The 17,600-nt window shown below is 43.3% G+C and overlaps 1 protein-coding gene across 8 annotated transcripts in view; it reads left to right on the top strand.

Moving 5' to 3' along the window:
• Positions 1-17,600, top strand: part of FAM13A (family with sequence similarity 13 member A) — a 117,865-nt gene that overhangs the window by 56,386 nt on the left and 43,879 nt on the right. For 6 of the 8 annotated variants that reach the window (XM_039710446.1, XM_039710441.1, XM_039710445.1 and 3 more), the window contains exon 7: positions 12,448-12,489. In XM_039710446.1, coding sequence (XP_039566380.1) covers positions 12,448-12,489 — 42 coding nt within the window. Of the gene's footprint in view, positions 1-3,364; positions 3,446-12,447; positions 12,490-17,600 lie in introns of those variants that run through there. The other 2 variants (XM_039710447.1, XM_039710448.1) reach the window with 2 other exon arrangements.

Genomic DNA, 17,600 nt, shown 5'->3' with positions numbered 1-17,600 from the left:
GTATTTTTTTTTCCTTTGTTGAAGCTCAGTAAGAAATTTACAAATCAAATAGTTTGAACACAGGTGTTGCCTTGGTGTAGGTGCTGAAGTGTGGTGGTATGTGTTGGTATTTCAAGGGACTTCATCATTTTTATTGTTATTTGCTGTCTATTTTCCCAATGTGTTCTCAATACACTAGGGAGTATACAGTCAGTGCAGAGGATGCTGTGCCTGTCCTGAGAGAGGGTTTCCCCTCATCCTCTGTTTCTATAGTTGGTGGTACCATAAAGGGCTTCTGTGGTGCATTGTTGGTGCCAACAGATGAGTTTGGCCTTTCTGAGTAATATAAATGCAAGAACTATATGAACTTGCAGAAGAGGTTTTGTCTTCTTTGTTTAACATGGGAGAACAAATGCAACAAGTACAAGCAAATCCAAACTAAAATGTTATATAATCCCAGGTTTTATGTGTGCTAGCCCAGCCTGAGTTATGCAAGTTTAAAAAAAAGGCATAAGGGGCAAGGGGAGGGTAGGAATTCCTGCCTCTGACAAATAGCGAGTTGGTTTTACTGTCAACGTGTGAAGGAAGTGGAATTGTTTGGAGATAAGACTGCAGCTTTCTGGCAGCTTTTGTCTGCCTGCTTTGTGCCACAAATAAATCACTTGTGGCCCCTACACATGAACAGGAGAGGTGAAGAATTAAGATTTGTGTTCTTCTTTAGCAGCTGAGAGGTTCAAAAGGCCCTTTGAGACAGTGTGAACTGAACTAAGGTGACATGCGTCCTGTACTACCACTCTTACCAATGGTTGGAAAAGGAGTTTTAAAAATTTCATTCTGACATTTCTCCATGTTAAAATCTTTTGTTGCAGTGTCTGCAGCTGCTCTCAAAGTAGTTAAAACTTTGGGAAACCAGCAGTGCTAGCAACCAGCTAGCATTTTTTCAACTTTGGTCACCTTTCTTCCAACAGTTGCTCAAGTTATGTGTCAGTAGGTGCAGGGAAGCATGAGCTCCTGTACCTCTTCTTAGTTATGATGGTTTTGGCGATGTTGAAAGAGACATATGAGGATGCAAAGGAGAAAGCTGATACCCATTGAGGGGACTGCAAAAGAAGAGAACAGAAACAAACGGTGGATCTGAACGTGTTGAGGGCACAAGGAGCCCTGCAACTTTACTGTTGGCATCTGGTTAATTTTAGCATGATGCTACAAGCTAACCTTCTTCACTGATGCTAATCCATAAATTAATCTTTCTGGTTATTACAGCATCTCTTTTTGTTAGTGGATTCTTTGTCAAGGAGCTTAGTACTTTTAAGCTTATTTATATAAGCAAGTCCCATGGAAGTTATGACAGAATAGCTAGTGTATAAATTCATAGTACAGCAGCTATTTGAGTTATTCCACTTCTGTTTATTCAGCAAGCTGCTCTGGAGAACCCTGACTCCTTGCCCATGTAGATGAGTTCTTAGTTAAATGTGGAAAATTGAGTTTTTTTAATGGCATCCCAATGGTAACACTCAGTTTATAGAAGTGTAATAAACTATGAATAATTGTGTGTGTATAAAAAAAAGACTGGCCAGGAAAAGTCAATTTGATTTATTGTCGAACTGTGAAATGGTACAAGATGCTTTTGCTTTATACTGAAGTAGTTTTATGTATCAGAGTAAAATCTTACTCTCATAGTTTTAGTTGTGAGGACATATGGTGCATTTAATTTAACAGGAAGTCATCAAGATACTCATTTAATTGCAATGGATAAGAGCAGCCCAGATCCATGATGGCAGAGTGCTTTATCAGCATTGCTGACTTTCCTAAAAAGGGGCCCTGTGCTGTGCCTGGCGTGACGGTCACAGCAGAACAGGCTTGTGCTGAGGCAATGGGCAGAAGCATTACTAATGCACTCCTTCCAGTCAGCCAGCTGACAGGAGCAGATATTAAACAGCTCAGGGTACTGAGGCAAAGCCACGTCTCAATTGACCCCCATGTCTCTCCTCCATGCCGCTGCTCTCTGAGGCTGCAGCTGCCCACTGCTCTTGATTTCGACAGAAAATGCCCCTGCCTCCTGCTGGTAAGGGTCAGGATCTGTTGGGCATCCCTGTGAAATGTCTGATACCCTCTGCAAAGCTGGGAGTGTTGGCTGCTTCTCCAGAAAGCTGATGTGGCTCATGTTTAGCTTGCCATGACCTACATCTCTACAGAAGTGTTAAACATACAGGTACTAAGCTCCTGCCACAGCTTTCTCCTAAGCCAGCACTAATCCTCTCTAGGGTTGAACAGGGTGGTACTTCCAATATTGACTTGAATTTTTGAAGATTGACATATGCCATTATGTTTGTACCACCTAAAGTGTTGAAAGGACACTCTTAGGCCCCTTTATCAGATTAGGATCATCCCTTTCCCCATCACACAAAGTATGCAGTGTGATAACATTGTTCATGGCAGGGCAGCATCAGAAGTGTTTCTGTCCAGTCTTGGGGGAAATGGAAGACAATTCCTTAGGGCTTCTGGGCAGAGGATCTGCAGAGGTGAAAAGCAAAACCCTGGGTATGCTCATTCAATAGCCATTAAACGTTTCAGTGCAAGACCTTGATTTTTGTGCTGTTCATTTTTGCAGGCTGCTGTGTCCCAGTAAGTAACACAACCTTTGTGTGCAGTGCTTTTGCTATTGCTCTTTTCAGCCCCAAAATTCTACTCAATGGAATGCTGTGATTTGTTGTTTCAGAGCAGTATTTGGTCAGCAGCCACAGATGTAGAAGCAGGAGTGCTTGAGCATAGCCCACTGGGAACATGAGTTCGGCTCTGCAGTTGTCTCTTCAGTTCAAATATTGAGGGAAGAAGAGTTCTCTGTGCAGTGGGTTGGAACTGGATGGCCAGCTACAGCACAAACCTTTCAAACCGCGGTAGTATGTACCACAACACGAAGGGATCAAGTTCAGAGGTTTTGCCAGCCCTACTAGACACCGATCCATGGTAAAGGTGTGCGAGGGCAGAGCCAGAGCAGCCCTGCTAGAGTGTCGTGGAGCTCTGCGGGGCTCTGGGTGCCCGGGGCACCGCGCCTGCCCTTCCCGGAGCGGAGCGCCGCTGCCGTGGGGAGGGAGCTCGGGAGAGACTGCACTGCACCCGGGCGAGTTTAGGGAGAAGGGCGGTGGGTTGCTGAAAGGGATACAGAAGACCTTGTGGGGTCTTTCTGTTGAAAGGAGCCCTTAGCCCTGAGCTTGTGGCATCTTTTGCAGACCCAGAACCAGGTGGACATCAGAAGCCGCTTTTGGTTAACCTGCGCCTGCCGGGCCCGGCGGGGCGAGCAGGGCCAGGGGCCGCGGCTGGTGCCGCAGCCGGGGGGCCGGGCCGGGGCTCTGGGCGCTGGGGCGGGCCGTCGGGGCGCTGCGGGCGCGGCGAGAGGCGCGGCGGGCGGCCGGCCGGGCAGCGGCTCCATGGCCAGCATGGCGTGCGAGGTGATGCCCCTGCAGAGGTACGTGTCCAGCCGGGGCAAGCCCGGGGCTCCTCCGGGCTCTCCGGCACGGGGGAGCCGGGACTCGGACCCCGCTGGGAGCGGGGATGCCCGCTCGGGAGTGGGATACCCGGCCCGGCGCCGGGGCAGTGCAACAAGTGGGGCTATTAGCGCATCTCCGGGGGTGGGGGATCTCCGGCGTCCCCGGGCGGAGAGGGGGATTCGATGTAGCGCCCCGAAATGGACACAGCGGGGTAGGAGCGGCTCTCAGGTGTAGAGGGACCCCGGCCGGCCCTGGGTCTCGCCGGCTCCGTGCCCGGGCGATCCCGGTTGGCTGCTGTGCTGCGGTGCGGGAGCGCGGCCGGGCTGCCTGCGCACAGCCCCCTCCGGCTGGCAGCTCGCACACCCGCCTGCCGCAGCATGGGCGACAGGTTTAGTTTTCGGAGAAAAAGGGCTGGGTGTATCCAGGGTGCCGACGCACACCTCCCTTCAGCACCAGCTGTCAGCAGGTACCTGTGCTGGCATGTGCTCCCGCCACGCTACGGCAGGGACAGCTGCAGTCAGGCTTCTGAAATGGCAGGGCACAGACCCGCTGCGGGGAGGAGTGTACACAACCCTTTCCCTGGTTCATCAGTCTTATTTTTATTTTTACTACTCATTCAGTTCTCAAAATTAAGCAGTCTATATCTCCCCTAGTAGTGTTTGAATGGCTTGAATATCAATCTTTCTGTAATCTACGAAACAGTAAATAAAAAATTGACTGTGCCATTTCAGCACTGTGGTGGTGCTGTTTCAGCAGAAGCTGCAGAGTTGCTGCTTACTTGGACACAATAAAATAGTAACAGAAATTGCTGCCCAAACTGTTGTTGCTTTGATAAAGTGCAGGGTCTTCTGCAGGTAGGTGTGGAGAAAGTCTCTTTGGCACTATTGCAGTCATGGGGTTCCATGTCGATGACTGCAAAGAAGCAGAAATATGGTTTGAATGTCTTATAGAAGTGGTCACGGTGCATCATTTCTATTTGAAGGACCAGTCTCACATAATATTTTTAACCTTTCAAGGATCTGACTGTCCTATCAGTGGTCGGAACAAGTGGTTGTTATTGTGCTCTTGACTCTTCACCCCAGGGGAAGATAGGTTTCACAGGCTGGCTCTAATTAGACTCTTTGTTGTTGCAAGGACAAAGTCTCGATCAGTTAGAGATGCAATCAGCACTTCAAAAATGAGGCATTTTCTTCAAACTCCATTAAGCTGTAAACATGGTACTGAATTGTTTTTGAGTTTTTCAGTTAAAAGAATTCACTCAATTCTGGCTCCTTTTCCATCTCCTTGATCTGTTTTTAAACTGTGTACACTGTACTTTTTAGCACCTTGTTTTTTTTGGTACGGATTGCCAGATCCCTTTACAATGGCATTCTCCAGGTTGCACCTTTATTTTCCTGTTCTTCACTCCCTCAGGGCAGAGTTTCGCCGGCTTTGAGTATTTTTTGTCAGCTTCAGGAAAGCTGATACCTCCAGTATTGGTTAGTACCAGCGTGGATGGCACTGTTTGCAGCTGCTGTGGGGTGGACAGGCTGATGTTGCTGTTCCAGCTGAGGACAAATTGCAGTGCATGGTTCCTGTTAATGGGTTTAATCAGAGAAGAACCCTTCAGGTTCTGTGATTTAGGACACAAGCCAGGTTGAAAGAATCTGTCTTTCCCTCTCAAGAAAGGGAATGAGCTGCCTGAGTAATCACACTTGGTTCCCTTCCTGGCTGAGTGAACTTGCTCCTGCCCATCTCCTGCGGGTGCTCTTCTCCATGCTCTCTTAGGGGCCACGAGGCTGGCCATGCTGTGCCTGCCATGGAAACCCTCGTGTGCTGAAGCAATACAAATGTGTAGTCAAACTTAGGAGAGGGAGAAGGGCTCTGTGTCTACCAAGATTTGTGTGAGCTGTGAGTCTGTCTTGCAGAAAATCATATAAAGTGCTTGCACAGAGCCATATGGACTATAATGGTGTCATCCTATATATAGATATCTGTGGAAGGGCATGTGATGGGTATGGTGCCCTGCTGTGAAGGAGTGACAATGGGGATGTCAGGGTTGTGTTTCATTGCATGGGAAGAAGTGGAAGGCCAGATGTATTGAATCCTCCCTGCAGTAGATACTGTATTGCCCAAGCAGTGTAGAAGGCACCACTGAATGTCACATGGATTGCATCACTGTTTTTCCAACAGCTTACCCACCAGTCTCTTCTCTTGCTGTTAGGCTACCATCTTTTCAGAATGGCATTAGCTTACTTTGGTATCCCAGCTTCCTAGTTAGAGTGCTACTAATGCTGTTAATGCATGTTTTGATTCATGTATTCTAGCTCAGTCTACTGCAGATTTAACAACAGCTGTGCAAAGCTGAGGCCTGTGGCTGCCTTTGCCAGTAATATCTACCAGTTTCTGTGGGAGATAAGAAAGGCAGGTACACACTTGGACCCTGTTTGTGATCAGTGGCCCCTGTTGCTTAACAGGTCAAGGTAGTGGAAGAGTGAAGCCATCACAAATATTTTTAGCAAGTGCATCTGAAAGCAGTAGGGAATGTGACTGATGTGTTCCTGACCTGTACAGCAGCAGTTGTCTGCATGGGCAGTCTCACCTGCAGTTACCAGGATTGTTTGATTTACCTTGTTGGTTGGTTGGTTTGGGATCTTTCACAAGTACCCAGCAGTTTAGCCTGAGAACACTGCTGTATTCCACCACCTTTTTGTTTGTTTGTTTTGGGAGGGGTGGCTGCTGTGTTCTCTTTATCACATTTATGAACATTTTTGTGTGTAAGTTGTACATAAGTAAATAACTCTGATCTTTTGGACTTTGCTATCACTTTCTATCCAAGGTACTGGGAGTGCTTGACAAGCCCTAATGAAGTATATTCTGGAATATGGATGTGAGGTATGCTCTCTGAGGGTGGAGAGAACTTGAATCTAGTTTTTTCTTTGTTTGCTTTGGGTTTGGGTGGTTTTTTTCTTCTGGTGGAAGAATGAAGAAAAATTTAAACCTGTGGCTCTCATCTTCCTCAAGTCATAACATGTTAGAAAATGCTATGTGAATTTTTTGTGTTCTAAGCTCAGATTTGACCCCTGTCTTGTCACAGCTGTGACATGGTGAGTGTAGGAGCTTGTGGAAGCTCTTCCTCAGTACCACTGGGGGTGGAAGGCTCTGACTAAAAGAGGAAATTGGAGTAGAAATTTTCTTTGGTGTTTGTCTCTGGGGTGTCCACCTGATTAAGCAAGAAAATATTAATATTTGCCTAAAAACTGGCCTCTTAGATACCTTTATTTGAAGTGTGCAAGCTTTTAACAAACAATCCTGAAATCACTGGTTACCTAGTAACAGTTCTTTGCCATTATAATGCAACAGGTATGTGTGTGTTATGCAACTTCACTGTTAAATTCTGAGAAGAGGTGAGACTTTGGCTGGTACATTCATTCTGCCTCTTTCTGAGCCATTTCTGGTTTTATCCTAGTGAGGACCATTGCCAAACCACAAGTAAAAGAAAAGACACTGCTCCATCTTTCATAATAAGACCCAACTAGCTTAAGAAGTAAAACAACAAAAGTGAGCTGTTTAACATTGACGTCATTTTATAAAAGATAAACATATTTGCAATCTAGGAGGATAGTAAGCAGAAAATAATTACACAAAATTATGCTGTCAAGGGCTCCGGGACATTCAGGTATGTTAATATAAATGGAAAATCCGCCTCTTGCTCACAGTGGCACTTAATCAGCAAGAAGTTCTGCTCCCTTCAGCTTGTCATGGGATAGCCTATACTTCCCTGATCGCTAATGTTGCTTTGAAGTAGGATGAGGTGTGCAAAAAGCCTTCCGTATACTTTTTTCCTATTCAGGTAATATGCTTCAATCTCAGTCCTCCTCACATACAGCCTGCACAGTTATGACTCTGGATAGATGCCTGTGCAGTGTAATTTATTTGAGAGATCTTTAGGAAAAACACCCTGAAGAAACAGCTTTGAGGAAGATGAGGGGATCCTTTGGAGTTTAATATTTAAAGCAGTTCACCCCCACCCAAGTAATTGGAGATATTTTGCATAGTATGATATTTTTGCAGAATAGGCGAGTTCAGAGTCAAGAATCTGGGTTGTCAGCCTTGGATTTTGACATGTGGCTCATTTGCTGAGTAGCTTACTTAATTTTCAGTGGTTTGCATGGTTAGGTGTAAGCACAACTATTGTGGAGACTGGAGATAAATATCTGAAACAACACGTTATGGTTTTGACTTATTAAAGTTACTCTTCAGGGAAAATGGAAATGTTGGCGTGGAAATAACTCTCACAGGAAAATAGCTGTTGAGCATTTGTTTTTTAAACAGAGCATATATGGCATTCCCTCCTCCCTCTCTGTTTAAGGATATAGAGCAAGGGTGGCATTGCTCAAGGATTGAGGGTAGGTCCTGACTTTAATGATGACCATTGTATCATTGCACTGTTATGACGTTAGATTAAATTTATGGTTAATCTTGCATCAAGGATGGTATTATTCTTTCTTCTTTTGCATATTGTGCCTCAATATTTATTTGAAGGAAGTTTATTTTGAAGGATTTATTTGAAGGCAAAAGCTTGTGTTGCCTGCTATTTCTCATTTGCAAAAACATTGCCTTTTACCCACTGCTGTGAGGCACAAGCTATGAGTAAATAGCTCTATTGAGAAAATAAGCATGCAATAAATTTTCATGAGCTGTTTCAATCTTGCATTTTTTTGCAACATTGAAATAACTTTTATGGGGAAATGACTTGGGTGGGTGAAGAAGTGCTGAAAAATTTGTGAATAAGATGAGACCTTCAGCAAAAAGCACTACTGTGGCCTCAAAATCAAGTGTTTCCTTGAAACTGTTTTTAGTATTGTTGGTGTTCAATGTCATAATAAGTAAATAAACAATATTGTAAAATTCTCAGTAGTTGCAAAAATTGTATATCTTTTAATCCAAGGAGGCATAGGTGTTCTGAATGATGAGAAGAAAACAAGAGGGAGGTAGTTTGAAGCCTTAAGAAGTCACCCAAATGTAGCCTTCCTTCTCCTCCCTCCAAAACCTGTATTAACACTGATTTTTTCATTGGTTTTTTGTTTGATTGCATCAAAAATAAAAGCAGCTATTGCTTTGCATTAAAAAAGTATTCTCACTAAAAACCAACTGCACTTCTTTCGAAGTGTAGAATTTCTGTGGTAGAATAGAAAGGGACCCATTCCCTTATCTAACATTTGAGGTCAGAACAAACAGAGCCTCTGGCAGGGCATTAGGAAAACATGACCTTGGCTGAGCAGCAAGACCCTGCCAGTGTCTAGGCCCTTCATCTCTGGTGCAAAATGTTGACCCATGAGTCAAAGTACATTTTCATAATTGAAAAAGAAAAAAAAAATCCAACAAAAAATCCCACAATGCTAAAATCTGGGGTTTTTTTTATAGTATTTCATCAATTAAGTGTCCCATTTAAGTTTTGAAAAGAGATGTGGAGTAGGAAAACAGCAGTAGCTTTGCAATGTAGGATCCAGTGCCTAGAAGCTAAGACAGAAGAGCTGCTGCTGGTTAAGTGCAAATGAAACAAGGAGGAAGGACCTGAGCCACTCTGACCTGTGGTGGGAGCTCAGGCCAGTGAGGAGAGGGCTGAGACAGGGGTATTCCTTATGCACCCAAATAAATTGGGAACTTTCCATCTAAATGGGTGTTCTACAACAGGCTCAGCACCTCCCTTTTTCTGCCTGAAGGGCAAGATGATTTAAAGGCTGGGCTTGTTCTGAGAGGTCTTTTTCACTCTATGGTTCTATGAGATGTCAGGAAAAAAAAAAAAGAACTATGATTACCTGTTTAAGAATGTGAGGAGTGAATGTAACATTGCCTGTAACATTCCTGTTGCAAAAGAGAGAGGCAAAAAAGGGTAACTCTCTTTCTGTAATGGAAATTCATCATTTTACAGTTAGACTTCACCCAGGCTTTCCCATTTCCTTCTTTAAAAACAGAAAGGATGTTCCTGATAATCCCAAGATGTGCTGAACTCACTGGTGGGCTAAACTGCTGTTCCTTCCAGTCTGACAAGCTTTTTATTATTTCAGTGGTGGTCACAAATATACATAATATTACTTCTTTACCCATGAAACAGACAGAACAAGTGTGGTTTGTTGTGGTTTTTTATGTTTGTTTTGGGTTTTTCTTAGTTTGGCTGGTATTTGTTTTGGTTTTTAGCAGGAAGGAAGTTGTCAGGTAATCTCTCAAGTATTTCATGGAAGTGATTAATTTCTGTTTAATCCCTGGATTTAGGGGAGCTATTTATATGCTTGAGAAAAAAGAGGCTGCTGTATTTTGCACTCACCTGCTTGGCCAGGTAATCAGTGATAGCTGAATAAATAACTGGAGTTTTTTAAAAGTTATTTCATGCCTTCTGGACATAAAGCATATGTAGATCTGGACAAGACTTTGAGGATAAAAAAATCCCAACCAAACAAAAAACTCCGAAAATTTAATTCACTGCTAAGCCTCTTTGTGTAATGAATAAATTCTTTGCTGGGCAAGGTGGAAATTTAGAAGATTTTTATGATTTTGTCAAAAGCCTGGATTTCGTTCTAGTTAGTTTGGAGGTCTTCACCCGAGATTCAGCTACTGCTCAGTTGCTGCACATGCCAAACTATGAACCACTATTGAGTAAGAGAAGATTTTCACAGCTACAGTTATTACCAACCATATGAAATCTCGAAACTTGATGATCTAAATGAAACTGATATTTGATTTCTGACTTCTGTAAGGGCTTCTTTATCTGCCATTCCCAGCTAGTGGGCTTAAAATATTTGTTTCTCTGCAATTTCTTTGTATGGGTGGGTAAATTTTTGTACAGTTAGAAAACTTGCTTGAACTTAAGAAGCATCCAGTTGCATTTGCTGTGGAAGAAAGGGAAGGAAATGCAAGAGGATTCAGAGTCCCTGCTGAATACTACTTTTCCATCTGCTGTGTCAAAACAAATGTTGGGTCCATAAACGTAAAAGATTATTTGGACTTTGTATGATTGTGCTGCTTTGATTTGGAAGTTAATTACAAACCTTGAAATAAGGAGGGGTGTTTATGATGGAAAAGAAAGCATGTTTGGTGTGCCTTCAGCAACTACCCCTTGTACATAAACGAGCATTTGGTGTTGTCATTTGAAGTTGCATTAATGCACAGAAATCTTGATGGCACTGTGAACTTTTGTTTATGTGAGAAGATTTTTCATGTTTTCTGTCCACTACTAGGATTTGGTGCATTGGGATTACAAGTATAGCTATTAATGCTATTTAGTGAAATAAACATAGCAAAAAAACTTAATCAGCAGCTCTGTTAAAGTGCTTTCTTTAAGTGCCAAATAAAGTGGTAGCATGCATGCCATGAGGGGAGGGAGCCTTACCTGGCAGAGGTTCCTACCCATGTCTTCGTTGCAGGTTATCTTCAGGGAAGGCAGTAATGGGTATTTCCATGTTTCCATCAACTTTTTCTAGGCAGTCTCAAAGCTGTAGCATAGCTTCTCATGAAGACTCTTCAGGTGCTGTTAGCCTCAGTTGACAGGAAGGTTCTCTCCACTTGCTGTGCACTGCTGTGTCCTGCCTGGCTCTGGGAGCAGCAGCAGCTCTGGGCACTGCAGCTTGCTCAGGCTGCTGAAGACAGGCTGGTGGAAGTGGCAGCAAGGTTTCCAGTAGCAGCTGTGCTCCCAGTCTTCTTGGGGAGCTGCTGAAAGCTGTCCAGTCACTGTTGCCTTTCAGAGGTGATGAAGTTTTGGCAGACTACACTGATTTCAGAGGCAGTTTCTCTTCCTTCTGGTTTTGGTGTTTGGTGTTACCCTCAAATCGAGTTTCCTGCATCATGTTCTTTAAGGTCTTTTCTGTAGATGTCTGCTTGAGAATCTTTCCATATTCTAGTTGGGGGGTTGAGCTCCTGTGATTATTTCTCTGGAACACTGGCTTGCTTATTTTTCAGCCTGCATTTTGACTCATTTGTATCTTGCCTTCTCCCTTATGCTCTGCTCCCCTCTGTGAATTTGGTGTTCCTATTTGCGGATCTCTTATGACATTGGCTGCGTTGTAAATAAGCCGTGGTTAAATCTGCCTCTGGCTCTGTGCAGTGTGAGGGCAGGGTACTTACCTGGCTGCAGGCCAGTTTCAGCTCACCTTGCTGAGGGAGCTTCACGCTGGCTCCAATGGAAGCTGCAAAAAGTACCCAAGTACTTGATTTCCCAGTTGCAAATCCTACAGAGATGTTCCTTTCCCCTTTATCGAGTATTTAGAACAACTTTTATAAGCCAGTAAATAAAATCCTTCCAAATTTGAGAGATCATGTGTGGTGCTGTGTCCCAGGTCATTGTTACCCTTGTGCCAGCACGGGCACAGTGAGCTGTATCAGGGCTAGTAAGTCACTTCCCAGGTGGTTATGTTGGGGCCAGGCCAGTTGACGACTATAACACAACAAAACATTTTGTCAGGGGACCTCCACGCCAGCCAGTGGCAATCCCTGATCTCAAGCCTACAGAAGTGTCATTCAAATAAACTTTCCACAGGAGTGATAAAACTGGGGAGTAGGTAGCCTCATGCATATACCTATGGCCGTGGCTGTTTCTTTGGTTACTCACGATGTCCTTTGTTTTTTTCCCAAATTTGGCTTTAATAGGCAGATTGTTTAATTCTGGAGCAGCAGACAGCAAAGGACTCTCTTGGTTTTCCTGGCAAAATGCTTTATTGTTGCTATGGGAATAGCCCTAGCACTGTTGCAGAGGCAGAATGACTCCTGGCTGTCTAGCAGGAGATCTGTTACGCCACATTTGTGGACGTTGGGAAATGAGTTGGATTGCCAGGATTTAAGGAAAGTAACTTAAAGCTTTCACCAGAGGACAAAACAGACTTAAGTGTTACCTCTGTAACGGGTGCGATTTCACTTTTTTTGTCTCTGCTTTTTAAGAGTGAGTATCTTGAGCTGCAAATACAAGACAGAGCTGCATACTAACTTACACAATATGTTTTGTTTTTAGCTCCCAAGAAGATGAGCGGCCTATGTCACCCTTCTACGTGAGGTATTTACTCTGTTGTTATCATTTATTTTTCTGTGTGGGATTGACTCATTATTGGAATTAAATGTGGGGAGGGGTTCAGAAGTGCTGAACAGAAGGAAAGTGAGCATTAATTTTACATTTGTAATTATTGCTCAGTTAGTGGGATGAGTCTGTGTAGATACCATCTCTGTTGCAATTCTTTTGTAGAGAGGAGGCCCAGGGTTTAAGGCCTTTATTACAAGATCAACGTGGTTTTCCTCTTTTCTTTGGTTTGTTACACGTCTTAGATGCCCGAGTAGCTTATCTGCAGGCACAGGAGAGATTGCTGCTACAGAATTTGAGGAACTGGCAGCATGTGCTGCTCAGAAAGAAACCAGGAACCAGATGGTGAGTCAGCAGCCCATCCAGTTCCCTGCTGCAGCCTAGAAAAGCAGGAGAGTGCCTGGGTACCCAGCACGCCTCACTGGAGGGAATGGTGCTCATGCTGCATTTGAACAAATTGTTTCTTGTTTTGCCAACTGGAGGGCAAAGTCAGTGCTTGTAAAAGGGGTCTAATTCTGTTGACATCTGTGAAAGTTAGCTCTGCTTGCTTCAGTAGCAGGCTCAGTTCCAGTGCTTTCATTTATGCTTAGTGGAAGAACAGGAGCCAGAGCAACTAACAATGAAGGGCTGCAGAGGAGGAAGGGCCAGATATTATAATTGGGTTCTTTGATCTCTACAGAATTTAAACAAATACAAAGAAATCCCAATGGTGCTTTTTGTGAGAGCAGTGATAATTGGAATTCTTACAGTGATGTCTGAAATTTGTTAATCTCTGGCATATATTCCTGTTTATCTTTGTAGCTTGGGTTTTTTCTTAAAGAATTTTTCTAATATGAAGTGTAGAAGAAGTGCAGTTAATGCATACTGTGCAGAAATGTCTGTCAGGGAATTGTTCATGGACTAGCCTGGTTGCATGATTGTGTCTGCCTTTGGGTTGATGCACCGTCATTCCCTGCAATCCATTTGTGCAGATGTTTCCCAGTCTGTGCCTCAAAAGCTCCAAAGTATCAAAGGAGATTCTGCCTTTTCCTTCAGGAGATTATGTTGTATCTGCATACTTACCTTCTCCTGTCTCACATTTTCCCTAGTTTAAATCTTCGTATCTTTTCATTGAAAATTGTCTGCCCCTTTGTTTTTCTTTCTGGCTAAATGTGACCTTCAAATGATTTTAGGGTTTCATTACATTTGCATTCTTACTGCTCAGAACTGTCCTTCCAAGCCCTTTCCTGGATTATAGAAAGATGATCCATGAAGGAGATTCTCTTTGGCTGACCTTGTCAAGATCACCAAGGAGAGATGGGGAGCAGGGAGGGAGTGGACCTGAGAGAACTGATACCAAAGCAGGACATTTCTGAGAGGAAGGGAGCAGATTTGAACATCTTAAATAGAAATGGTAGGCTTATGAGGGGGGAGAACAAAGACTGAGTGTGTCCACTGAAATGAAGGGATGGGTTTCCATGGGAATCTGTCTTGCAAATAGGAAGTGAACAGTCAGGAATAAACACATAGCTGGGAAGTGAAGAAATGGCTGGTAGGAGTAGAGAGGGAGCTGCACACCTTGATACACAGACTTCTTGCCAAGCCCATGTCTTTTGTAACATTGCTGGGATACAGTTACGTGTAAATAAAGGGAACAGCTTGTAAGTCTTGCTTCTGTTTGTAACACATCAGAAATCCTGAGGTCAGTTGCCAAGTGTAGTTAATTTGGCAGGCTGGTGCTGGCTGGGCGATTCCTGGTGCTTCAACAACTGAGAACTTGAGTGGGTGGCCAGTTTTTTCTGTGTAACTTTGAAAGTTCAAGTTGTTGCCCCAGAGACTGTGCATGACATATGTAGGAATTGCATTTCACACCATGGGCAAGGAAGAGAAGGCTGTCTGCTGTAGCTGTTTGATGGTCAAATCTATTTCTATTACTACTAGCCACACTTATATAGCTTGAAATACTGCTCAAGTAATCCTTCAAGTGAATCATGAATATTTGGGCACAGGGCGGTCACTGCTGTGTTAATGCAGTAATTCCATATAGATAATTATACAACAAGTTAAGTAAGTGGGAACAAGGGCTCTTTAGCTTCCAAACACTGCATAATACTTGGCTCTTGCCAGACGGAAGGAACATTGTGTCCCTCTGTCATGGTTTAACCCCAGCCAGCAACCAGCTGCTTTGCTCACTCCCCCACCAGCAGGATTTGGTAGAAAACTGGAATGGTAAGAGCTGGAGAACTCATGGGTTGAGATAAAGATAGGTAATAGGAAAGGGCCATGCACACAAGCAAAGCAGAAAAGGAATTGATTCAGTGCTTCCCGTGGGCATGCAGGTGTTCACGACAGGGCCCTGTCACAGTTAGTGGTTACTTGGGAAGGCAGATGCCATCACTGAAAAGGTGCCCTACCCTTCCTCTTTCTTCCCCCCACTCTACACACTGAGCATGATGTCACATGGAATATCCCTTTGGTCAGTTTGGGACACCTGGTCTGGCTCTGTCGCCTCCCAGCCTCCCATGCACCCCTAAATTCCCTGCCAGTACAAAAACCAGAAAAGGCCTTGGCTGTGTGTAAGTCCTGCTCAGCAATAACACAAACATCTCTGTATTATCAACCCCATGTTCAGCATAGGTCCAGAGCACAGCCACATACCAGCCACTGGGAAGAAAATTAACTCTACCCCAGCCAAAACCAGCACACCTTCCATAAATAAGTTTTAGTGGGATCAAATCAAGCTTGATTATTCGGTGCTGTACCATGTCAGCTTACAATGGAGATGGTTTCCCTGGTTGATGTTTTTAACAATAAAACAAATGCTGAAGGTCTTAACTTTTAAGTCAGGACTATCAGAATCAATAAATATGCTATTTCTTAAAATGACACTGATTGGTTTTTTTCCTTTCAATATTGGGACTCAATAAAATCAAGACTTTATCACCGCTGCTACTTTGTAAGAGAATAAACAGAGTGATAACACCAGTACAACCATGTTATTTTTTAAAAGACTTTCCAGAGAGAGGAAGAAAAGTAGTGTACCTAATCTGTCTGATGTCAGCAAAATGTTTTACATCATGCCATCTATATGGAAAAAGTTGGCATGAGTACTAGAAATTAAAGATGGGTAGGGAGGAGGTGAGACCTATAGATACTGCTGGTAGGAAAGGAAGGGGATTGTTGCTAGGGATCCTTTAGTGCCATGAACTTCTTTTCCTTGATAGCCACTAGCATAATAAAGTCGAATCATGTTCATTAATTGAGCTTATAGCAGAAATTTAGGAGGGTGAATGGGTTGGCAGTGTCCTCTGGGAGAAAATATGTGACAGTGAATTATTATATAGAGTGATATATATATATATTTATAAAATATCTCACTGTCATATATATAAATATTTTATATATTTATAAATATAAGCATCTAATTTAAGATATATGCTAAAAGAAATAATAACATAAGTAATAAAGTCATACACCTGAGGTCTAATAATGAAAATCTTTGCCCTGAAAGGGGTGTTCCTCGCATTTGGAAATGCCAGGGAAAAAAAAAAGATGTGAACATACTTGTTCATGGAGGGATGAAAGGGAAGCATGGGATAAAAATACCTAAGTTGAAGTAATCACATGACAGTGGATATATAAAGGAAGTATTTTCAGTACACTTAAAAGTATGGATACCTCTGTACAAGAGACAAGTGAAACCTTAAACACTTTCAAGTCACTCTAGTTCCAATAGCTTCAAGTTTGTGACAATGATTAAAGAAATGGGAAGACTGTTACAAGATGGAGAAAAGAGCATGGAGATCCTAGCTACTGTAAGAAATTAACCAGAGCACACATATTCCCCTGAGTTTTAGACAGAGACGGGAGGATGTTTATGTTAATAATGATACTGATGCAAGAGAAAATGTGTACAAATAGTTTGTTAATCTCTTTGGTCAGAAAATTACTAATTTCATAGCTGCATATGCCCTCTCTCATTGGGCATTAATAAGGATGATGACAGCTTGACCAGTTCGACAGACCTGGGGTTCTAATCCATTCACCTACTGCTGACCAGTTATCTTCTCCCTCTCTGTAGTCCTTGATTAGATAATTTGTTGGCTCAGCTGTGCTCAGTACCAGGCAAGAAGATTTCTATACTCTTAAAAGAAGAGGAAAACCTTGCTAGGTGATTGATTGTTCCAGGGAGTCACACCTGAAGTGTATTTACATTCTAAAACCTTTTGTAACAAAACCTTGTGGTAAAGGAAATTGAGATTGTTAAAAAATGCTCCTTGTATAATTCTTTAGTGAGACTGTGAATACCAGCTGCAGGATGTTTGAGTCATCAGTACTGAGAACACTCAGCAGTTTCAGGTAATGAAGCAGCAAGTCCCTGTAAGCACAATTCCACTCTACGTGTGCAGTGAGTTCTCAGAAGACAGGGAATCTTCAGGCATGCTTTTTGCTGGCCTGTGTGCTTAGATGTGACGTTAATCATGTAGATGCTTTCAGAGGAGCTCCCTGATGAGTATGTCCTGAGATAAGCCAGAGTGGTATCACAGGGGAGAAAAGCAAAAGCTTTGTAGTGTGGAGCTTCCTTTGATAACATTCAGAGCATTAAACTGAAATTGCAATGAGACCTGACATCACAAGTAGTGCCAAAGATTGCATTAAATACCCATGAGTGCCAGGCAAGGCATTGGACAGTTTTGCCTGGTTCTTTTCTTAGAAGTACTCCTGCAGGCATTATTCAGTACAACTGGCTGTTTCTCCTTTTAACAGTTTTCATTTGAGACAGCTCTTTAAATAATGCAGGTCAGGTATTCTTACCCTAAAGTTTATTGGGTGTAAAGTGTTTTATGCTGTTTGTTCTCAGGTCAGTTTCATGAAAAAACTGGAAAACTTTGCTCTGGATTTCACACCTGCTCAGAAATTGCTTGGCCACCTTCACACTGAACACTTCTCCCTCCATGGGAGGTGCCATAAGAGGTCCTAAGTGCACAGGAGTGCTGGGCTCCATCACAAATGTGATGTGTGTTCATGTCCATCACACCTGCACTGGCTGAAGTAACCACCCAGCCACTGGGTGTCCCTGCTCTGGGTGCCTGGCTGCCATGCAGCTCTGA

This window comes from Passer montanus, unplaced genomic scaffold (genome assembly GCF_014805655.1).
Source record: "Passer montanus isolate IOZ18808 unplaced genomic scaffold, ASM1480565v1 scaffold23, whole genome shotgun sequence".
Lineage (NCBI taxonomy): Eukaryota > Metazoa > Chordata > Aves > Passeriformes > Passeridae > Passer > Passer montanus.
The sequence above is the reverse complement of the archived record's forward strand: the minus strand, read 5'-3'. Positions and strand labels throughout refer to the sequence as shown.